Source organism: Ruditapes philippinarum, unplaced genomic scaffold (assembly GCF_026571515.1).
Source record: "Ruditapes philippinarum isolate M1 unplaced genomic scaffold, ASM2657151v2 ctg2833_1_1_1_1, whole genome shotgun sequence".
Taxonomy (NCBI): domain Eukaryota; kingdom Metazoa; phylum Mollusca; class Bivalvia; order Venerida; family Veneridae; genus Ruditapes; species Ruditapes philippinarum.
Window position 1 is genome coordinate 225,194 of NW_026862236.1, and position 24,647 is coordinate 249,840.

A 24,647-nucleotide genomic window follows, 5' to 3' on the forward strand; every position below is an offset into this window, starting at 1 on the left:
TGAAAAAAATGCATTAAAAAATTCCCAATTTTAGTCAAAATAACACATTTTTTCCCAATCAGTCTGGTACCGGCACCATTCCCAAAGTAGGGCCACTTCTTTTATATTTCTTGGTTTACAAAACCGGCGACCCGAAATATTTGTAAATTGGAAAAAAAATAAAACTGAAATTTCCACTTTTTTTTCCCCCGATGCAAAAAAAATTATCCGATAAGCGCGATAAATATGAGTACGAAAATTCGAATATTTTTGAGTACGAATCTATATAACACAACATTCGGACTACCTCGGATAACTACCACAGTTCATGGTAAAACAACAATGGCGGCGCCCTTGAGCGGCACTGTTTATTTCCAAGTTGATTTTGTTGGAATTAAAGATTTGCCAACCAGACGGGCTTTTTTAAAGGCTGCCGTTGATGAGGACATCGGCACAGCTATAAGCCGTATCCTTCCTCGAGAAGATTTAATGGTTTGATTTACAATATATTTGCTAGTATATTGTTAAATTGTATTTTTCTTTTCGTCGAAATGCTCAGCCAGGACCGGTTCGGACACACATCCGATCAGTATAAACCGGGAGAAGTGCTGCTTTATAACAAGCAAACGTTCCAGACACTTTGGCCATGTCATTCTAAAGAGCTAGCCCAGCACTGACTTGGTGACTGAGGCTGTTAGAAATGTCATATCTGGAGTGAACTAAACTGTACAGTTCAAGATGGCAGATATTTTTGGTACATTTGTATCAAGAAAGTTAACATGAAAGCTATACTAAGGAAAAACAACAATAAAAAGATGTTTAAATTACTGTTTTTGCTTATGTCAATAGAAGAATGACACTATTTTTGACAAAATAGTGTTTTATGTGCACCATACAAGATTTTTTTTTTTTTACAATATACCCGATGGACCTTTTTGAGGTTTTTTTTTTTTTTTTTTTTTTTCTACCACCCAGTGGACATTTTTGAAAAAAAAATTTGTAAACCAAGAAAAAAAAAAGAAGTGGCCTAGAGAAAAAAAACGCTGCATGTTTAATTGAATTGATATTGAAAATTTTATAAAATGTGTTGGTAAATTCCATTCTCAGTTGTTGGAATTTTCCCCTTTTCTGATTTATCGCGCTATAGTTTCCCTGTTTAGAAAGCCACAGGTTGTTTTGAAAATTGGAAAAAAATTCACTGTCAGTAGAAACTTAATAAAAATGTAAGGACTAAATAGAAAGTAAAGTGTCACACAATTTGATAAACAAAACTAGTCACACATGACCTTTTACATCTGGGTCGCTTATGTAAAATACGCGGCCGCTTATTGACTTTTAAGTGTACTAGATGTCGAATATTTTTATCTTACCTTGGCACCAATAAAATACGCCAATTAAAGATTTTATGCAAAATTTGTACGAAATTAAAAGGCAATTAATTGAAAATTATGGTTTTTATAAAATACTGGTTTTCCCAAAATCGTACTGCGGTACGAAATTTATTTTTTCATATTGCAATATATCCGTATACTGGTAAACCGTTCACCCTTACCGATGGCTGGCTCTTAATAACAGCCCCGTGAGGGTTGTATTATCAGTGTTTTTACCAGATTTACAAGTAAATTTTATGGGAGTTATTAAACTTTTTCTTTTATAACACTAGGTCACACGGACAAATTTAGCTTACCTGGCGATATTTCAAACTTTCATTAATTCTGGAAGGCAAAAGAAGAGAATAACAAGTGGATAAAGCTGCTAAAGAAAATGGCAAGAGGTGGCCCAAATTTGGTGAGATAAAACTTTGTTGAAATAAATTTTATCTTTTTGTAGAATTGTAAAACATTGCAAAATTGTAAAGTTTGTTCAAAATTGTATAAAATTTTGCCAACCAAAGTACACAATGATTTTTCAAAATGCAAATTTTTAGGATAATGATTTAAGTTAGGATTTTTTTACCCAGTATGTGAACTCAAAGGCTGCAGTTATTTTCTTGGAATCCACATTTAGTTAATTTACTCTTAGTAGTGACCGATAAAATCATAAAAAGAATTCACTATCAAAATCATAGTTATAGAATTCTATAATTTTGATAGTGAACTTTTTTTTTGTAATTTCAGGGTTGTCATTAACATTTTTTGCAGAAGGTTTGTTTTGAACTTGAGGCGGTCATTTCTGTCTTTATCATGCATAACAAAGAGTGTTTTCTGAATTTTGAGGCGGCCCATAATGCATTTGAGACAGGTATTTTGGCCTCCTGCTGCCTCTTCATGACAACCCTGTAATTTTATCGATGGTTTTGCATTTTAAGTATCTTACAGTAAGCCTTAGTTTTATAGGTGGTTTTGTATTAAATATCTTATAGTAAGCCTAAAATATTTCTGAAATTTCTTTTTAAGGGTGGTAGCAGGGGTCCAGGGGCAGGGTGGGTGGGGTGTCCAAACACGGATAGTAATTTAACAGCCACCTGTGGTTGGCAGGTGTAGAATCACAGCACCAATTGCTTGGTATATAACAGTGTCAGCGATTTCAAATACATCTCTTGATAAAACAGAATGGCTGCTGTCATTGGAGATAATATTATTCAACAGTGTATTGACCTTTACCAATGAAATTTATTTGAGATTATATCATGCAACAGTGTATTGACCCTTACCAAAGAAATTTCTTTGGTCATATAATGTCTGAGCAGTAATTTTCTCTGACCTCACCTGAATGGGCATACTGAGCTTATTTTTTTCCAGTCATCTGTCACTGTTATTGGCCCTGTGACCCAATGATCAACCAAGTGGGAATCACTGTTGAATATGTTTAAATGATCATGTTTTTTACTTTCCATAGGAGGCCATGAAGAATCTGGATCTGAACCAGTTTCTGGACAAAGATATTGACCTTACTCAGTTCTTCAGTCAACAGGAGCTGGATGATATGGGAATTCATCAGCAAACAAGACTGAAAAACATTGCACAGAATTATGAGATTATGCTCTATATGGGTAAGACTGTTAAAGACTTTTCAGGGCTTAATATTTCCTTCTACAGCAGGGACCGTCATAGGGTGAAAGAAAATATTCTTTAAAATCATGCAGTTTTCCTACCTCGAACACAACACTTCACTCATTCATTTTAACTGTAGGAACTTGAGAATGGAGCTGCAGATTGCGGCGCATATTGTGGATTGTGTAACGGTTTTTAAAAATGTTTCTGCTACATCTAAATATCTTTTAGTATTATCCGAGTATATAGCCTCAAAAATATATTATCAATTGAACACAATCTGTTAGCTTTAAAACTGGTCAAATTTTATGGTATTATAAAGAAAGACAAGGAGAGACATTTGCCGCAAGATTCGCCTTTGGCTATACTCGATTACTATTTTTTCAGAATTTGTTCCCCTTATCATTGTAAACTATCAATTTGTCCAGATCTAACTTTCACAGTTTGTTGTTTACACGTGTTGACATGTATAGGTGGCATTATAACGGGTGTATTTGTGTTTTGATTTAGTCTTATAATTTTATATTTATTTTTTGTTAGGTTTGCCTGCAATTAAACCCGACTTCATGAAAGGTTGTTCTAATAGAGCCAAGGAACTGAAAAGAAGGAACCAGGTCAGCCATACTACCACTCTACCTACTAAGAATAAAATCACATGTTCTGATTCTGACAGTGATGAAACTTGGACTCCAGATTTAGAAAGAAAGAAAAGAGCTAAAGGTATTTTGTGATTGCTCAAGTCAAGCAAGACATTTTCCATTTTGCTTTATATTCTCTTCAAGAAAGCTTAGATATTTTGCAACAAAACAAAATTGAATCTGAGAAAGGAAACATTTTTTAAAGCTCTAGTTTTTTGTGGCAAAAAAATTGGAGCTTAATTCTATAGTTACTGTTACTGTTATGTTGTCATTGAAGTTGCTGTCTGAAAATAATGCATTAGGTCATTATTTATTTCTCAATGGATTGCCTTCGTACTTAGAAGTCACAGACACAACAACCTTTTGAACAAGACCTTTCAGATTGGCCAGACTGAACTTGATCTTAAGTCATAAATGACCTTGACCGTTAAGGTTTTAGTTTTGCTTAAAGTTTGCTTAAATCATCTTTTTCAGATGGCTGTATCATATGTATGGGTATGTTCTATGATGATGGAAATATAAATGTGTTATAAGCAAAATCACAAGAAAAGTCAAATTCAAATGTATCAAAAAAATAACTAGACATGTTGCAGATTTTGTTCTTTTCCATTCCTGCATTTTTCAGGACATAAATCTGTCATTACTCTCAGTGTATGTTGGAAACAACATTAAATTTGGAGACAGAACTAATATTTTGTATTTTTGAAATTGATAAGTTACTTATACATGGAAATAGCTCATATATGAAGAAAAAAACAAACAACCAATTTCATTAATAATGTCTGTGTTTAAATTAATATAATATGATATATAGAATGTGCATGTCAGAAAGTCATTGAAAGTTAGATTTTCGTTAACTTTGAACTGTAGAAGCAATGTATTTAACATTGCATTGACAGAAGCTAGTGATTTCTCTCCCTATATTTTACAGCCGATTAAAAGTTGTTTCCCTTAGCCCAAATTAGGTATATTTCCCCTAAATTTTTATATTTTCCACTGAAATTCCGTCAGTGTGCACAGTCTTTAGCAGAACCATGACTTAACAGCAGCTGACTTAATGTATCAATTAGTTGAACTGAAAGACAAAAAATGTTACTATAGAAAGCCTATGCTATATTTATACCATCCATGTTAAATTGAAAATTTATAAAAAATGTATGGGTAAATTTCATTCTTAGTAGTTGGAATTTGATTTCCTGTTCCCCCTTTTCCTGATTTATCATGCTATATTTTCTCCTTCAGGAAGCCTCAGGTTGTTTTGAAACTGAAAAATAAAATCACTGGAAGCAAATATAAGGCTTTATCACATAAACCGCGGCCATTTGATAAAAATGATATTACACTAGTGTAATAACACTTTGACATAACGTCATTTGCTCTATATAGAAACATAGAGTTAAAGCGTGCTAATGTTAAGCGTTACACTATGGACGCGTCATTGAAAAATGACTCATTTTAACAGTTCACTGTCCTTAATTTATATATGTGATAAATAGAATATTATATTTGTATAGATTCAATACTAAATTTATTGAACTCATTGAATAAAACAATATTATGCTCGCCAGAGGCTCGCATAATAAGATTTTATTCAACTTGTTAAATAAATTTAGTATTAAACTACACTCATTCAAATTATCATCTATGTATATTGCTATATTCTCTGATAAAATCATAAAATACATAATTATATTAACAAAAATTATTTTCCAGAAAATAAGGTTTATCCTACTTTCTCAGCACCAAGAAAGCGAAAATGTAAAGTTGATGATATAAAAGAGAAAAAAACCAAGGTAAGTGATTAGTAGTCATATCATAGCAAATAGAGGTTTCTTTGAGGCATTTTTAGCTCACCTAATCACAAAGTGCTCAGAGGTGAGCATTTGTGATGGCAGCATGCATGCCCACCTTCAGTGGTTCCTTATTATCCACATCATCTAGCCCTAAACCAATGTGGGTTTTGACTAAACTTCACAGGATATACAAAGGTAGCCCTCTATTTAAATGGTTTAAGGTTCCAATCCTATGAATAAGTAGGTAACAGGAGTTAAAACTAGACTTTTTTTTTCATCCGAAACTTCAATACACACATTTTAAAGAGGGTCACATAGACTCACATTGTAAACATGATCGAAATATCTGCTGAGAATGCAGTATTAATCTTACCATCAGTAGTGAAAAATGACAGAAAATCAGTACAATGGGAAACTAAGGCGCCAAACTTTTTGTATTGGTGCCTTTTTTGTATTGTTACAGAAACAAAACCTGTCCGTTAGGCAATATGTATTTAGTCGTTGAGGTAAAACTATTATGGACAGGGATAGGTTTTTAGCTCACCTGTCACAAAGTGACAGGGTGAGCTTTTGTGATCGCTTTTCGTCCGGCGTTCGGCCGTCGTCCGTAATCTTTTACTTTAAATGACATCTCCTGATAATCCACTCAGCCAATTTCATCCAAACTTCACAGGAATGTTCCTTTGGTGGTCACCTTTGAAAATTGTTCAAAGAATTAAATTCCATGCAGAACTCTGGTTGCCATGGCAACCAAAAGAAAAAACTTTAAATTTCTTCTTATAAAAAACCTAAGAGCTAGTGCTTAGATATTTGGCATGAAACATCTTCTAGTGAGTGTCTACCAAGTTTGTTAAAATGAAAGCCCTTGGGTCAAAATTGGCCCTGCCCCAGGGGGTCATTGATTTTCCCTATATGCATATAGTAAAAACTTAAAAATCTTCTTTTAAAGAACCCAAAGAGCTAGAGCTAAAATATTTTGCATGAAACATCTACTAATGGATGTCTACCAAGTTTGTTCAAATAAAAGCTCTGGGGACAAAATTGGCCCCGCCCCAGGGGGTCATCAATTTTCCATATATGCATATAGTAAATTAAAAAATCTTCTTTTAAAGAACCCAAAGAGCTAGAGCTAAGATATTTAGCATGAAACATCTTCTAATGGGTGTTTACCAAGTTTGTTCAAATAAGAGCCCTGGGGTCAAAATTGGCCCAGCCCCAGGGGTGTCATTGGTTTTTCTTCTTTTAAAAAAACCCAAAGAGCTAGAGCTAAGATGTTTAGCATATAACATCTTCTAGTTAGTGTCTACCAAGTTTGTTCAAATAAAAGCCATGGGGTCAAAATTGGCCCCGCCCGGGGGACATTCATTTACTTATATGTGTATTATATAAACAAAAACTTAAAAAATCTTCTTTGAAAAAACTCAAATAGCTAGAGTTTAGATATTAAGCACGAAGCATCTTCTAGTGAGTGTCTACAAAGTTTGTTCAAATAAAAGCCCCGGGGTCAAAATTGGCCCCGCCCCGAGGGACATTGATTTTCCTTATATGTGTAAAGCAAAAACTTAAAAATCTCCTTTGAAAAAACCCGAATAGCTAGAGTTTAGATATTAAGCAGGAAACATTTCCTAGTAAGTGTCTACAAAGATTGTTCAAATAAAAGCCCTTGGGTCAAAACTGGCCCGGCCCCAGGTGTGTAACTGTTTTTAACTATATGTGTTGAGAAAAAACTTGACCAGCTAGACCTTAGATGTTTAGCATGAAACATCTTCTAATGGGTGTCTACCAAGTTTGTTCAAATAAAAGCCATGGGGTTTAAACTGGCCCCGCTTCAGGGGCCTATAAACAGGTGAGCGACTTCAGGGCTATCGATCATGGCCCTCTTGTATAATGTTACAAATCTATTTTTACAATAACATTGCCTTAAATGCATAAATATGACATTTTTTTTGTCCCCCGCTTTTTAGAAGAAAAAAGGGGATATAGAAATAGGCTACGTCCTTCTGTCCATCTGTCACATTTTCGTGTCTGGTCCATAACTTTGTCATTTATCAAAGGTATCTGAAATAACTTGGCACAAATATTTGTTATAATAAGACAATGTGTCATGCGCAACAACAAGACCCCTACCTTTAGGGTCAAGGTCGCACTTGCTCATTCAAGGTCAACATTTCCTATTTGAGGGTATATGTCATGTCTGGTCCATAATTTTCTTATCTGTAAAGGGATTTTGTAAATACTTGCCACAATTGTTCACAATAATAAGACGATGTGTCATGCGAAACAATCAGTCACCTACCTCCAAGGTCAAGGTTTCACTTGGAGGTCAAATATTAACATGTTAAAGGGTATATTTTGTGTCCGGTCAATAACTTTTTCAAAGATCAAAGTATAAATTAAGGATAAAAAAACAAATAGTCACTATAATAAGACAATGTGTCATGCGTAACACCTGCATCCCTACCTCCAAGTTCAAGGTCACACTTAGAGGTCAACAGTTAACATAGTCTGTTTTAGGGTATTTTGTGTCCGATCTAGAACTTCTTTGGGATTTTGAAATAACTAGGCACAAATAGTCACAATAATATTATAAGATGATATGTCAAGAACAACACCTGCACCCCTACCTCCAAGGTTAAGGTCACACTTAGAGATCAAAGGTTAACAGAGACTTTTATATATGGTATATTGTGTGTCCCATCCATACCTTCTTCATAGATCAAGGGATTTTGTTCGAATCAAAGAAACTAGTCTTAATTCTTCAAAGCAACCACTCAGAGAATGATTGTCACAAGGCCTAGTTGCATCTTGTTATGCCTGTATATTAGGCATTTATATGTTAAATTTGAATGTTTCTATTTTAGGCCTTGAAGAAATCTAGTGACAGTACTTCAAAGAAAAGGGTATATGAATTTAGAGAAAGAAAAGCAGTGAACTTCATGCATCTTGAAGCTCCAGATGATGATCATTTTCTGTGTATGATATATTTTGGAATAGGATACATTATTATTATTATCATTATAGTACTCTGTAAAAAATTTAATAGACCCCATAACATGAGAAATTTGGTTACACCTTTAAGCAAAACTAATCAAATGTTACACGTCACAGTTTTAACAAAATAAAGCTGGGTTAAACGTGACTGATCTTCAAAAGTTAAAATCACAAAATTCATGTTCCATCAAATTGATAGTGATATTTTTCACACTTGTTTTGTAATTGGTTAAAGTGTACAGGTGTGAAATGGGGCCCTATTTTGGCCTCAAATTGGCCTTGAAAACCAATATTTCATCACTTTTTTAATGTATCAAAATGTTTAAATAGACAATATTTATTTACTGAGATTTGATGCCATTTACACTTAAATTTTAGCTTATGTTGTAAAATGCAGTTTTAACTGATCATCAACTGTTGGTAAAATGCAACCTAAGTAATAATTATATTAATAGTTTTGCGGTGGCCATCTGTAGAGTCTCAGCAATTACTCCCTTTACAGCAGTTGTATCAATACACCAACAAACAGTTTTCCAACTAACAGAGCAGACAATAATAGTTGTGTTTTGTCAGTAAAGACATACATGCCATAACGTCCCGGATGCCCGGGATTGTCCCAGAAATCGGATGTCTGTCCCGGAGATGTCCCGGGCATCGATTTGATCCCAGAAAAAAAATCATGATATTTTGCAAAATATTCATAAATTTTCTTAAATCAAATCTCGCACATTTCACCTCTCGATCGTAAAACATATTCTGACCTGGTACACATAATACACAGGAACGTTGACACTTACAAGTTTACAATATACAGCCCCCCAATTATCGACTGTCGATTCCCCTCGGCAATAGCTTTCTTCATGCATCGGCAATTAACATTCTCTGTTGAATTCGGCAGCGTTTAATGGTCGGGTTAATTAATGGTTTACGGCCCTTAACAATTATCGTTAATCCCCGATAATCATTAATTTTTAGATCAATCGCTAACTTGCCGAAAGTCTAATTATTACAAACAATGTAAATATATCTATCAAATAAAAAATTAAAGGTGTCAAATAAATCACCTTGCTGTGTTTGTTTTTATGACTGGAAGAATTGCATTACGTGACATGTAGTAATTATCACGACTTTAAGATATAACGGGTGAACAACATGGCTGCGCCCATTCACCGGGTTTATAATAAATAATAACTTACAACTTACTTGCTTTTAGGGAATAATAAATGAAATAAAGAAATACTATAAAATGATAATTATGTCGACCTAAAAGACTACTTATAAAACTAGTAAGTTCACTGTTTATCATTAAAATTCAGGAGAAAGTCGTCCTAATTAATAACGTTATACGATTGACCCCCCCCCCTTTTCCACAACTGCCTACACATCCATTATTGCCGCGATGAAAAGTGTCCCGGAAAGCTGTCCAAAAATTATGGCATGTATGGTAAAGATGTTACTCTTGAATTGTCTTTCATTTGATATTCCATGGTTATTGTACATGAACTTCATATTGAAACTATTTATTGGTGTGTTAAAGTTTGGAAAGAGACGGTAATTCTTCACAGAGATTGCAAACTGTATCAATGATTAATATCATAATGAAAATTTTTGACAATGCCTTATAATTTCTTTGTTTAAATTTGCACAATATTCATCATCAAATGATATTTTTTCCTCAATATAAATCATACATAAATTAACGAATTCATGTTTTAGACTGTGAGGATTGTAACAAAGAGTATGACATGGATTGTCCTATACATGGACCATTGCAGTATATTAGAGATACAGTGGTAATCTTTTATTTCAATAGGAGTTTTTTTCTTTTTCTAAAGATCATTTAAAGTTCCAAGTAATTGATTAATGGTAAATTTTGATAAGACATGTAACCCTGAAGAATATTACATTGTTGGATTCAGGGCACTTAAAATTATCATGACATTTCAGCCATCCTTTATATCTTAAGTCTTCTGTTCACTTTCATGAGTGTGTATTTAATAAATTTTTAAGTAAAAGACGATAGATGGCTGTTGATGAAAAAACAACATACCGTATAAGTGGTTTTTTCTGCGGGCTCCAAATTCTGTGTTTTTTCCAAATTTTGGCATGTTTTTAGTTCTGCGGACTTTATTTCTGCGGCACATTCTTTGGACAAAACGTGATTTAATTTCTGCAACTTTTCTTATCTAAGTAACGTTTCTCTAGTTTATTTTCATGTACACATTCGCATTTGTTTATCGTCGTCACCAAAAAACTGTACTGTTATTACAAACAATTGTTTGCTTGCAAACAAATATAATGCGCAACAAAAGAAAGGTATGCCTCTTTTGATCAGCGTGAATATACTCCGGTAGTATCTTGAATTGCTATACCGTAAATCAGATGACTATTAAAGTATTCGACGATTATTTAGCAGTATAAGGGTTGAAATGGTTTGAATGATTTAGTGATAAACAAACCTTTAGCGTATCGGCAAACACTATAAATTACATGCTGTTAAAATATTTTTATTCTTAAGTTAAAATAATTAACAATAAGTACATCCTTACAAACAAACACAGAATACATACTTAGCAGACAACAGTTTTATTCAACTTGAAAACCCGCTAACCATTGTAATCCGCTAGTTGTTATTACTTTTGAAGTTTAGATGAAACAGGTCATAATGCAGTGCACATAAAGTACCAGGCTAAAAAACAAAAACATGGAAAAATATTCTGCGGTTTTTATTTCTGCGGTGCTGAAACTGACCGCAGAAAACGCAGAAATAATGTCACCGTAGGAAAAACCACTTATACGGTAGTTTACTGGAGCATATAACTGGATAAATAAGAGTTGTCAGTTCAATAGATTTGCACAAAAGTAGCGATGGTTTTTGTGTCGCCTCTACAGAGTAGTGGCGACATATAGGGATCACTTCTCCGTCGTCTGTCCGTCCGTCCGTCCGTCTGTCCGTTCGTCCGTCACAAAACTTGTCCGGACTACTCCTCATAAACTACTGGTGCAATTTCATCCAAACTTTACAGGAATGATCAGTACCAAGTCTAGTTGTGCATATTGTCAGCATTTTCCGGTTCAATGATTTTTGTCAGAGTTATGGCCCTTTAATAATTTTTATTTTTAAAGTTTGTCCGGACTACTTCTCTTATACCACTCATGCAATTTCAATGAAACTTTACAGGATTGATCTGTAGCTCAAGTCCTTGCGCATATTGCACGGGTTTTCCGGTTGAATGATTTTTGGCCGAGTTATGGCCCTTTGATAAAAAGGTTTCTTTTTCTGTGTGTTGCCAGATACACAAAAGCTTGTCCGGACTACTCCTCATAAACTACTGGTGCAATTTCATCCAAACTTTACAGGAATGATCAGTACCAAGTCTAGTTGTGCATATTGTCAGCATTTTCCGGTTCAATGATTTTTGTCAGAGTTATGGCCCTTTAATAATTTTTATTTTTAAAGTTTGTCCGGACTACTTCTCTTATACCACTCATGCAATTTCAATGAAACTTTACAGGATTGATCTGTAGCTCAAGTCCTTGCGCATATTGCACGGGTTTTCCGATTGAATGATTTTTGGTCGAGTTATGGCCCTTTGATAAAAAGGTGTTTTTTTCTGTGTGTTGCCAGATACGCAAAAGCTTGTCCGGTCTACTCCTCATAAACTACTGGTGCAATTTTATCCAAACTTTACAGGAATGATCAGTACCAAGTCTAGTTGTGCACTGTCTGTCCGTCTGTCACAAAATTTGTCCCAACATGAAATTGGCCATCATGAGGCGACACATGTGATTACTGATCGCTCTTGTTATTGTCAAAGTAAAGCATTAATTGATTATCACAAATGTTCAGGATAACAAAGTTTCATTGTGCTAAACACTTTTGCGAATTTACTTAAAAAAGATGCATGATAAACTAAAAAGTTATGGATTGGCCAAGATTTTAAACTTCAGACCTTTGACCTCTACATGTGGCCTTGACCTAAGAGTTGGGATTCTTGGTCTGCCAATAACAATGTATCATCATGCTACACATTTAATTTACCCCAAGTTATTTCAAAATCCCTTGGTGCATAACAAAGTGACCATGAATGCTAGAGATCTAGGTCTAAGTATGACACATCATCACATCATTTGTGCCAAATCATTTCAAGGTCCCTTGATGCATGATAGTGTGATGTGCTGGACAAGATTTTTAACTGCTACCTTCGACCCCTCAGAGTCACCTTGACCTTGGAGGTAGGGTTCTAGGTCTAGCACATGACAGTATTTCTTCATGCTACACAGTCATATGTGCCAAGTTATTTTAAAGTCCCTTTTGGCATGAGAGAAAGTAATGGGTGAGACAAGATTTCTTATTGCTGACCTTTGACCTCTTAGTGTGAGCCAGATGTCTGAGTCTTCACCTTGGGTATGACACTTCAGCTTTTCGTGCCCAATTGTTTCAAAATTGCGTGATGTATGACTACTAGGCCACTGCCCAGACAATGTTTTATAACTGTTGACCTTAGACCTCTAAGTATGATGTTGACCTTTGATCTACTAAACTAGGTCTTGCCATGACACACTAATTGTGCTTAACATTTTTGCCAACTCCAGTGCATGGTTGAGTTACACACATGCTACTAAAAGTAATATACCGCTAGTAGATGTATGCATTTAATATGAAAAAAACAGTGGAAATTGTGGGTGTATCTTTGTCATATGCACACATTTCAAGTAAACTTAATGTAAAGTTATTTTTTGTTACACAGGTAAACTTAGAATATGATGAAGATAGAGCTTTGCATACATTGCCTCCAGGTTTGGTTGTTAAGCCATCTAGTATTATTGGGGCTGGTTTAGGAGTGTTTACTGAGAGAGAAATTCCACCTCGTGTCATGTTTGGACCATATGGAGGTGTTGAGATACACGATGAGATGACAGCTCATGACTCTGGCTACTGTTGGCAGGTATAAACTTTCACATGGAGTTCATGATTAGATTTTATGGTTTTATTTCTCAAAGAGGTGTGGACTGTAATTTTATAGCCAATATTGTTTCTATTTTTCATTGTTATGTTTGGATAGTAATATATGTCAGTATATAAATGTTAACTTATAGGAAACATCAGCAGCCCAATTCAGAACACTTGGTAGAGCTGGTAACAGATATTCAGAATGACCTTGGTTGAGTTACATTCGGACTGCTCATTTTTCACACCCTGTGACAGTGACATATTTTATTTTAAATATCTTCAGATAATAATTTTGATTTATTAGCTTGCTATTCTTTTCAATTGTCTATTGGGTCAATAAGTTGATGCACTGTTATAAAAGCATCTTAAAAAACAACATTTTTATGCTCCCCGAAAAAATTTCGGGGGAGCATATAGTCGCCGCCTTGTCCGTCCGTCCGTCCGTCCGTCTTTCCGTCCGTCCGTCCGTCCGTCCGTCCGTCCGTCCCCTTTTCTTGTCCGGGACATAACTTTGAAACAACAAGAGGTATCAACATGAAACTTTGTAGGTAGATAGATCTCATTGAGTAGGTGTGCAGTGCACAAGAACCGTAACTCTGCCTTGCCTAATTTTTGAATTACCCCCCTTTGTTTATTTTACACTTTGAAATTTGTCCGGGACATAACTCTAAAAGTATAAGAGGTATCAACATGAAACTTTGTAGGTAGATAGATCTCATTGAGTAGGTGTGCAGTGCACAAGAACCGTAACTCTGCCTTGCCTAATTTGTGAATTATCCCCCTTTGTTTATTTTACACTTTGAACTTTGTCCGGGACATTACTCTAAAAGTATAAGAGGTATCAACATGAAACTTTGTAGGTAGATAGATCTCATTGAGTAGGTGTGCAGTGCACAAGAACCGTAACTCTGCCTTGCCTAATTTTTGAATTATCTCCCTTTGTTTATTTTACACTTTGAACTTTGTCCTGGACATAACTCTAAAAGCATAAGAGGTATCAACATGAAACTTTGTAGGTAGATAAATCTCATTGAGTAGGTGTGCAGTGCACAAGAACCGTAACTCTGCCTTGCCTGATTTTTGAATTATCCCCCTTTGTTTATTTTACACTTTGAACTTTGTCCGGGACATTACTCTAAAAGTATAAGAGGTATCAACATGAAACTTTGTAGGTAGATAGATCTCATTGAGTAGGTGTGCAGTGCACAAGAACCGTAACTCTGCCTTGCCTGATTTTTGAATTATCCCCCTTTGTTTATTTTACACTTTGAACTTTGTCCGGGACATAACTCTAAAAGTATAAGAGGTATCAACATGAAACTTTGTAGGTAGATAGATCTCATTGAGTAGGTGTGCAGTGCACAAGAACCGTAACTCTGCCTTGTCTTATTTTTGAATTATCCCCCTTTGTTTATTTTACACTTTGAACTTTGTCCGGGACATAACTCTAAAAGTAAAAGAGGTATCAACATGAAACTTTGTAGGTAGATAGATCTCATTGAGTAGGTGTGCAGTGAACAAGAACCTTAACTCTGCCTTGCCTAATTTTTGAATTATCCCCCTTTGTTTATGTTTACACTTTGAACTTGTTCCAGGACATAACTCTTAATGTATAAGAGATATCAACATGAAACTTTGTAGGTAGATAGATCTCATTGAGTAAGTTTGCAGTGCACAAGAACTGTAACACTGTCTTGCCTACTTTTGGAGTTATTGCCCTTTGTTCATTTTGAAACTTTGAACTTTGTCTGGGACATTACTCTAAAATTATAAGAGATATCAACATGAATCTTTGTAGATAGATAGGTCTCATTGGGTGAAAGTGCAGTGCTTAAGAATCATTACTCTGCCTTGCCTTATTTTGAAGTAATTGCCCTTTGTTTATTTTTACTTTTTGACTTTTGACCTGGACATTACTTTAAAACTATTAGAGATATCAACATGAAACTTTGTAGGTAGCTAGATATATTTTGATAGAACTGCAATGCTTAAAGAACCTAAACAAAGCCTGGTCTAATTTTGGAGTTATTGCCCTTTGTTCATTTTTACACTTTGACTTTTACCCTGGACATAACTCTGATATCATCAGGAAACTTTTTAGATAGATAGATCTCATTGAATAGAAGTGCAGTGCAAAAAAAAACATAACTCTGCTTTGCCTAAATTTTGAGTTTTTGCCCTTTGTTCATTTTTTTTATACTTTCCTGTGTCCAGAACCTTCTCGGGGAGCATCACCCGGTTCAACCGGTTCTTGTTTTTGTTTACCATACCTTATTTTTTGGGCTATTTAGTACAAAATGTCTAAACCTCAAAGAAAGATATCTTAACTTCAAATTAAGAAAGCGTAGTTACCAAAATTTGAATTGTTAAATCAACTGTTGAGTTTAAAACTCTTAGAAAAAACTTGTATCCCATTACGTAATCAAGTCAACATATATTATATATTGAAAGTTCGGCTTATTTTTGTTGTTGTAGATTTATGCAAATGGTAAGCCGAGCCATTTTGTGGATGCTCGAGATAAAGTAACTTCAAACTGGATGAGATATGTAAATTGTGCACCCAGTGAATCTGAACAAAATCTTGTAGCATTTCAATTCAAGGGCAATATTTATTATCGGTCTTACAAAACAATATTCCCTGGAACTGAACTGCTTTGCTGGTATGGCAATGAATATGGGAGGGAACTTGGACTTGTGCGAGATAAAAACCTACTTATCAGACCTAAACTTGTAAATGGTCAAGGTACATGTATTTTGTTCACATTTTTCTCAATAGATTACTATATAAAAGGAATTACAAGGGTGTTTTATTTTTGTTTTTGATAAAGATTTTTTATTTTAATTCACTGACCTATTTGCCAAAATATATGCCAAATGTAGGCCTTTTCTAAATTCACAGATCTGTTGAAATGCATCTTAAATATCTACTGTCAGTGAAAAGTGAATGCTTTTAAAGGTTTTGTGCAATATTCCCATTTCTCTTTTCTTGTAACCATGCTAAATTTAAAAATAAAGTCTGCTCTTATAAAACATTAAGTAAAAATCATTGCTATTAATTTTGTAATACTAAACAATATTTTACAAGGAAAAGTAGATCCACAAAAAGTACAGAAGTGACAAATGAAAAAAAAATCATGAAAAAATAAATATTGTTATTTTCAGAGTGCTTTTCCTGTGTGTTTTGTAAGATATCATTTACCACTGCAGTTTATAATGTTAGACATCTCCTTCACGTGCATGGTAAAAACAAACTTTCTCAAACTGATATTCAAGTGCTTGATGCATGGCTGCGAAAAAATGATGCAGAGGAATATTCTAAAGGAAGGGAAAAAAGACGTAATAGGAGTGTTAAAAATCACTCTGGACAACCTACAAAACCAAATAAAAATTTTCAGCAAGTAGGTCAAGATACACATCAAAATGCTGAAGAAAAATTGTGGAAGGAAAATAATCTTTATTGCACAGATAGTAAAAGTGCAGTATATAAAAGTAAACATGAGGGAGAGAAACATTATAAATGTGATGCTTGTGATTATGCAAGTAGTAATAGTGGTAATCTAAAGAGACATAAGAGAATACATACAGGAGAGAAAAGTTTTAAATGTGATGTTTGTGATTATGCAAGTAATCAAATTGATCACCTAAAGAGGCATAAAAAAATACATACAGGAGAGAAATGTTTTAAATGTGATGTTTGTGATTATGCATGTAATACAAGTAGTTATCTAAAGACACATAAGAGAATACATACAGGAGAGAAATGTTTTAAATGTGATGTTTGTGATTATGCATATAATACAAGTAGTTATCTAAAGACACATAAGAGAATACATACAGGAGAGAAATGTTTTAAATGTGATGTTTGTGATTATGCATGTAATACAAGTGGTAATCTAAAGAGACATAAGAGAATACATACAGGAGAGAAATGTTTTAAATGTGATGTTTGTGATTATGCAAGTAATCAAAGTGGTGCTCTAAACAGACATAAGAGAATGCATACAGGAGAGAAATGTTTTAAATGTGATGTTTGTGATTATGCATGTAATCAAAGTGGTAATCTAAAGGCACATAAGAGAAAACATACAGAGAAAAACTTAGATAAAATAGAATAAGTTTAGAATGTGATTTTTCAATGAATAATCAAAAAATAAATTATGTTTGACGTTGTTGTTTAGTGTGTATTCACAAAAAGTGCCAAATGTAGACTACCTCATGTTTTAGAACACATTTAATGAGTAAAGACATTAAAAATAATGAATATAGAATAATTTCACGTCTTTAGTTATGTACACATTCGACACTTCTCAACATTAATTTTGTGTGCATGCATGCTAATAGTTACAGTAACGCAAAGTAAATATTTCAGATTTCAGTTAGTTAACCAATACTATCAGATTGGATATGTTCCAACTAAGAAAATAAATACCTATAATCCTATATGGGTGTGTTTTGTCCAGAAATAAAAAAAATTAAAAGCTATTTGTCATTGTAATATGGCACTTACAACTATGAACATACTGAGAATTGGAAAATGATTCTTTCAAAAAATACTTTTTTTCCAAAATTTAACTTTGAAACCACCTCTATTAGATGGGAAATGTCCTAACTAAGAAAATGAGTACCAACATGTGTGTATTTTGTCCAAAAAAAAAAAGTTAATGCTTCTCTCTCATCAATGTAATGCACTTAAACATTTTGTAAAAAAATATTACAACATGGTTCATTGATAAATTGGCATAAGCACTCAGGTGATGATATTAAAGGTGTTAGCTTGCAATTGGAAAATTTACAAGTCTGTAGAACTTAATTTAAAAACAAAATGTCATATCATTTCAAAGTAAAACATAGGTAATATTTTAAAGATCAATCTGCTTTGTTATGCTGTTGGTCTAAAAGTTACTGATTCTTGAATTTTATAACCTGTTTTGGGCTATAAACCAACCAAATGCAGTTAACAGATTAATGTGACACCCTTGATATACATACATGTATATTAAAATTATATTATACATAGGTGCTATTTAAAAAAAGTCCATTTATATTTTATACCCTAATGTACAAACAAGGAATGTTTTTCTTTCCAATAAATTTTTGGTTCAATTGAATTTTAACATTATCGAAGAAGAAGAAAGTCCTTATTTTTTGGTTGAAACTTGAAATATTTCTAAAATAAATATTTCTATATTTTTGTTATACCCCCGCACAACAAAGTTGTAAGGGGGGTATACTGGAATCAGCTTGTCCGTCCGTCCGTCCGGCCGTCCGTCCGGCCGTCCGTCCGGCTGTCCGTCGGTTTTTTCTTGTCTGCCCAATAACTTAAGATTCCTTTGACCCTTAGTCTTCATATTTGGCATGGAGGTTAGTCATGATTAGTAGATGACCCCTATTGATTTTGAGGTCACTAGGTCAAAGGTCAAGGTCACAGGGGCCTTGACTTCAAAAAGCTTGTCCGCCCAATAACTTAAGATTCCTTTGACCTACATTCGTCATATTTGGCATGGAGGTTAGTCATGATTAGTAGATGACCCCTATTGATTTTGAGGTCACTAGGTCAAAGGTCAAGGTCACAGGGGCCTTGACTTCAAAAAGCTTGTCCGCCCTATAACTTAAGATTCCTTTGACCTACAGTCGTCATATTTGGAATGGAGGTTAGTCATGATTAGTAGATGACCCCTATTGATTTTGAGGTCACCAGGTCAAAGGTCAAGGTCAAAGGGGCCTTGACTTCAAAACGCTTGTCCGCCCAATAACTTAAGATTCCTTTGACCCACAGTCTTCATATTTGGCATGGAGGTTAGTCATGATCAGTAGATGACCCCTATTGATTTTGAGGTCACCAGGTCAAAGGTCAAGGTCACAGGGGCCTTGACTTCAAAAAGCTTGTCCGCCCTATACCTTAAGATTCCTTTGACCCATAGTCTTGATATTTGGCATGGAGGTTTGTCATGATTAGTAGATGACCCCTATTGATTTTGAGGTCACCAGGTCAAAGGTCAAGGTCACAGGGGCCTTGACTCCAAAAAGCTTGTCCGCCCAATAACTTAAGATTCCTTTGACCCACAGTCTTCATATTTGGAATGGAGGTTATTCATGATTAGTAGATGACCCCTATTGATTTTGAGGTCAAAGGTCAAAGTCACAGGGACTTTGACTTCAAAAAGTTTGTCTGCCCAATAACTTTAGATTCCTTTGACCCACAGTCTTCATATTTGGCATTGATGTTGATCATGATTAGTAGATGACCCCTTTTGATTTTGAGGTCACTGGGTCAAAGGTCAAGGTCATAGGGACTTTGACTTCAAAAAGTTTGTCCACCCATTAACTTAAGATTCCTTTGACCCACAGTCTTCATATTTGGCATGGATGTTGATCATGACTATAAGGTGACCCATATTGATTTTGAGGTCACTGGGTCAAAGGTCAAGGTCACAGGGACCTTGACAAAAAAAAGCTTTTCTTCTCAACTGTTAAAGAATGTCCTGTCCGCAATGTATTGATTTTGACATTTTCACATTTGAAGCATGTAGAATACATAACTTAGCAATGCACTGGCTTAGTAACCTCAGATTTGGCAGGGAGGTTGTCCTTGAGCTCTAAATGGCCACCGTTGATTCTGACAAAGTGGTATGCGGGGGTATTCACGCCATGATAGTGGCAGTTCTAGTTAAAACCAATAAATTGTCTGAAATAATTAAAAGAAACAAGAGTTTTGATTAGGTCCCCATAAAAATGGAGACTAAAGCTGTAATCTGTATATATAAAGCTCTTTTAGCTCGACTTTTCAATGAGAATAATTAGAGCTTTTGTAGTCACCTGAGTGTTGGCATAACCACTTATGTTAAAGTTTTTGTAATGACTCAAATATTTCAAAAGTCCATCAACATAATTAATTGTTTTGAAACTTTGCACACTTGTTCACCATCATGGCCCCAATCTGTAGACAGGATGAAGTAACTGTATCAAGCATTTTGACAGAATTATGCCCCTTTTTTGACTTAGAATTTATGTTAAAGTTTTGTAATCCCTTAAATATTTTCAAAATCCATTGACATATGGCTTTGAAACTTTACACACTTGTTCACCATCATGATCCCAACCTGTCGACAGGAGGTGGTAACATTATGAAGCATTTGGCAGAATAATGCCCCTTTTTCAACTTAGAATTTACATTGAAGTTTGCATACCTGTTACCACCTCAAATATTTTCATATTCTATTGAATCTGGGTTTGAAACAAATTGAAATTTTTTACTCTTCTTTGAGACCATAGTAGGACTTTCTTCAAGGCCTTTAACTATAAAATGGATTTATAAAAATTTTTGCCCTTTTGTTAACTTAGAAAATTTTACATTATCAAGGCTTTTTTTCTATCAAGCACTTAGAATACTAGTAGTTGAGCGTTGCTTTCCTACCGACAGCTCTTGTTTTATATGCAATTGTATCTAACTCAGGGTTTTTTCCCCAGGTTTTGGGAGCATGACCCAATTACCCATGGAATTGGGAATTTCAGCGATGTTTTGTTAAAAATTGGGGAAAAAAGCATGACTGAAAAATTGCAGTAATTAAATGAATGCAAACAATCACTGTCTCGGATGACATCTTCAAACATTTAAGCACTATAAACAGTGAAGAAGCTTAAATATTTCAAAGATTTATGGTTTTTAACAGGGTTCCCACGGTCAGGGAAAAGTCAGGGAAAAATGATTTTTTTTCAAGGTCAGGGAAAAGTCAGGGAATTTTGAAATTGGTCAGGGAAATATGAAAAATAAGGAAAAGTCAGGGAATTTTGTAAAGGCCTCAACAGACGGTAGGATTTAGCTGTACAGCACTAATTAGAGATAAGATGTACAATTTTCAAAGCTATACAACACTTGCATTCAGATGGTATTTCTATACTGTAAGAATCTTCTGAGGTTTCCCCTAAAAAGGATCCCTTTACATTGATCCTTTACATACTTTACTCACTTAATACTTTTTTTCGCCATGAGTAATGATTTTGAAAACACCTCCATTAAAAAAAATATATATACATGTATATTTTTTTTTTAATGTGGGAAGCCTGACCCGAGACTCAAACCTGGGACCCTCGGAATACCGTACTGCGGCTCTACTGACTAAGGCTATGTGGCCGCCTACAAACTACCTCCCCCCCCAAATTCATGTTATTAGAGAACCAACTCAATAGCCGTGACATAAATCATTTTCGGAATAATTTGGGATTCGAACACAACACTAACTTTGGGTCTCCTGAAGAGTTTTTCAAACATCATTTTTACCCCATCTTACTAACTATGTTTTACCTTTTAGCCCTAATTGTTCTGGGAATTTCATTCATTACATCCATTATCAGGAGATAATTTGCTTATCTGTTACTTGTCATTGTGGGAGGTTCTGTAAAAATCGGTACGACAAGATTTTCAAAATAGAACATGTCCTATCCTTTACATTCGAAAAGGTTCCCAAAACAAGAAATAGTTAAACCTTCACCTTAAGATTTGTCTGTTTCATCTTAAATTTTAATTGGTGTTGGGACTTTAAAAACCCCTAAAAACCCTTTTGTTGAGGCCTTTTAAAAGAAGAATTTTTTGGTTTTAAAAATGTAGAAAGCAAAATATCCCAAAGGGTAAGGATTTTCTTTTTTATTGTTTTTATTAAAGGGATCTTAAAAATTTAATTTTTTCCCTTATTGCATTTCCTTTTTTCTCCCTTTTTTAAATTTCTTTCTTAAACTAAAGTTCTTTAAAATTTTTTTTTAAAATTTTTGTTTATTTAAAGGGAAAATTTTAAAATTAAAAAGGGGAAGTAACAAATCTTCTAAAAAACAGTTAGTCCAAATTTAATCAACCTTGGTAGGATTGTTCCTTTGGTTAAAGGCTTCCAAATTAGTTAAAATTTTTCAACCAAGTTGCTCAAATTTTTTACCCATAGCGTCAAAAAATTGACCTTGCTTCAAGGGGTCATAGGTTTTCCTTATATGTTTATACATTTAGTAAAAATCTAAAAAAATTCTCCTCTGAATTGACAAAGGCTATTTATGGTTAGATATCTAGCATGAAAATTTTTTTCTTGCATATCAGAATGGATTATCTACCGTTTACACCGGTGCTAGAAAACTCTATCTTACACCCCCCATGTAAGACAAGTCGCATGTTTTAAATGACGTCATTGACACGAGCCCTTTTATGAATGAAAATTGCGTTCTTAGGATGACGTCACTTAACCCCGTTTATGAATGAAATTGTCAGTTCATACGCTACTATATAGTAAAAAGTGCGTAATTGAGAATATCCGTTTTTTTTTAATTTCTGTTTTAAAAATAATTGAAATATGTTTATATGCAAGAAAAAGAATCAAAACACCGGCTGTCGGTACAGACAGGAATATCTTAGCTCTCGGGTGACTGTTTTTACAGCCTCGTTACCGCCGTAAACGAGCTAGATATTCCGGTCTGTACCGGCAGCCGGGTTTGTAAGATTCTTATAGTATTAGACCCTTTACCAAGATTGTTTATAATTATAGCCCTGGGGTCAAAATTTGTCTGATTCATTGATTTTTCATTATTTTACATATAGTAAAAATAACTATCTATGAAATAAGTAATGCTAATAATTGGAAAAAAAAGTTTTTTTTTTTAAGAAAAAAAAAATGTGGGACTGTATTTAAAGTTTTTAAAATACATAAACACCTATCAATTTAAAATATTGCACTACATATGGCCTTTGTATCTTAACATTTAGACACCACTGGCACATTTATTTTCATATGTCATGCTGAAATACAATATGAACTTGATCCCAAAATTCATTAGACACATCTGGCATCAATATGGCAAAAGTTTCAATTGAATAGAACAAAAAAAAAAATTACTTCTTGATCTTATATATTTTTGGCCCTGACCCATTTACAAAGCAGGTAATTCAATGGAGGATTGTCTAAAAATAAGCATGCATTTTACTTGTTCATGAGTTTAAATGTTTAGTGATTAATTAAAAAAATTTGTTTTAACAAGAAAACAATTAAGACAGGTACAGGTAATAAAGTTAGCTTCATTTTAAAAGCAATAAATGTAGCCAATAATACTTAAGTAAATAGTAAAATTATTAACAAAACTAACTGTGGTAGTTTAAAGTATTCAAAAAGTTTTATTACACTGCTTTGTATGCTCAAGAATGAAACATATTTGAAAGCGACATGTTATGAAATACTTTTTCATTTTGGAATAAATGTACTCATGCTAATTTGAAAGTAAATTACACAAGTAGCTACTGACAATTGTTGCTTATATTCATATACATGTAATCCTTAAATTAATCAAAATAAAGAGGGAGAAAAGAGATAATAGAGAACAGGCGGGGCCCAAGGATATAAAAAATATGTTTAATGGTCTAAAGATTGTAAAAACTTGACGCTGTTATTGGTCAGGGAAAAATGGTCATGGTCAGGGAAAAGTCATGGAAAAGTCAGGGAATTTTGATTTCTCTTCTTTGTGTTAAAGTCAATATTCTGTTTCTGTTTAAGTCAATATTTTTATTATGTAACTTTCAATTGGGAACTTTTCCATGTGGATTAGGATTATCTTATACTATTTTCAATTGGGAATAATACATAATATCGGCTATAAAACAAGCCCCCCCCCCCCCCCCAAAAAAAAAAAAAAAAAAATCCCTATAACTTAAACTAAAAGTTAGTCACATGTAGATTTTTTAAATATTTTCTAGAATGCAAAATGCAAATAATATTTCCCTGAAATCCCTCTTTAATGTTTGATATATTTACTTAAAACAATAAATTTCTTCTCCTCCCCATTCAAGTAGTTTTATCATTACATAAATTGGTACAACATGATGTTTATATGAAGATGTATATAATATTATCTATGAACTCATTATAGAAATGTTGTACAGTTCAAATATTATATTCTTTTGCTTTATATGCTTTATAATTATGTATAGGACAGTTCAGACATTGTGATATGCTTTTATCTCAATGGCAAATAGAGTAAGGTTGCCAACTTTTAACCAATTTTCAATCACCTCTTTTGCATTTTGTGTCTGAAAAAAAGATTTTGATTTTCCCCTCCTAAAAATTTTTACTGATGGTTTAGTGGTCTTACTCTTTTGTTTACACCATACTGAAAAAAGCAGGGGAAAACTAATGAGGTTTTCCCTTAAAAATTTAAATGCTAGAAAGTCACTGTATCATTAACAGTGCTCAGGTGTGCAACCATATGACTTGTATATCAGTGTTGTTTTTCAATATCTCATTAAAAAGCTTATTTAGCTTGTATATGTAATCTC

The 24,647-nt window shown here is 34.0% G+C and overlaps 1 protein-coding gene across 1 annotated transcript in view; it reads left to right on the plus strand.

The window, feature by feature from the left end:
• LOC132718351 (zinc finger protein 737-like) overlaps positions 1-17,973 on the plus strand; it is a 29,755-nt gene extending 11,782 nt beyond the window's left edge. Inside the window, exons 2-10 of the mRNA XM_060702048.1 lie at positions 1,643-1,767; positions 2,818-2,971; positions 3,513-3,692; positions 5,324-5,403; positions 8,265-8,376; positions 10,111-10,187; positions 13,146-13,343; positions 15,824-16,091; positions 16,511-17,973. Of these exons, the coding sequence (XP_060558031.1) occupies positions 1,744-1,767; positions 2,818-2,971; positions 3,513-3,692; positions 5,324-5,403; positions 8,265-8,376; positions 10,111-10,187; positions 13,146-13,343; positions 15,824-16,091; positions 16,511-17,463 (2,046 nt within the window). The 5' untranslated portion in view covers positions 1,643-1,743 and the 3' untranslated portion in view covers positions 17,464-17,973. The remainder of the gene's footprint in view (positions 1-1,642; positions 1,768-2,817; positions 2,972-3,512; positions 3,693-5,323; positions 5,404-8,264; positions 8,377-10,110; positions 10,188-13,145; positions 13,344-15,823; positions 16,092-16,510) is intronic.
• The last annotated feature ends 6,674 nt before the right edge of the window (positions 17,974-24,647 follow it).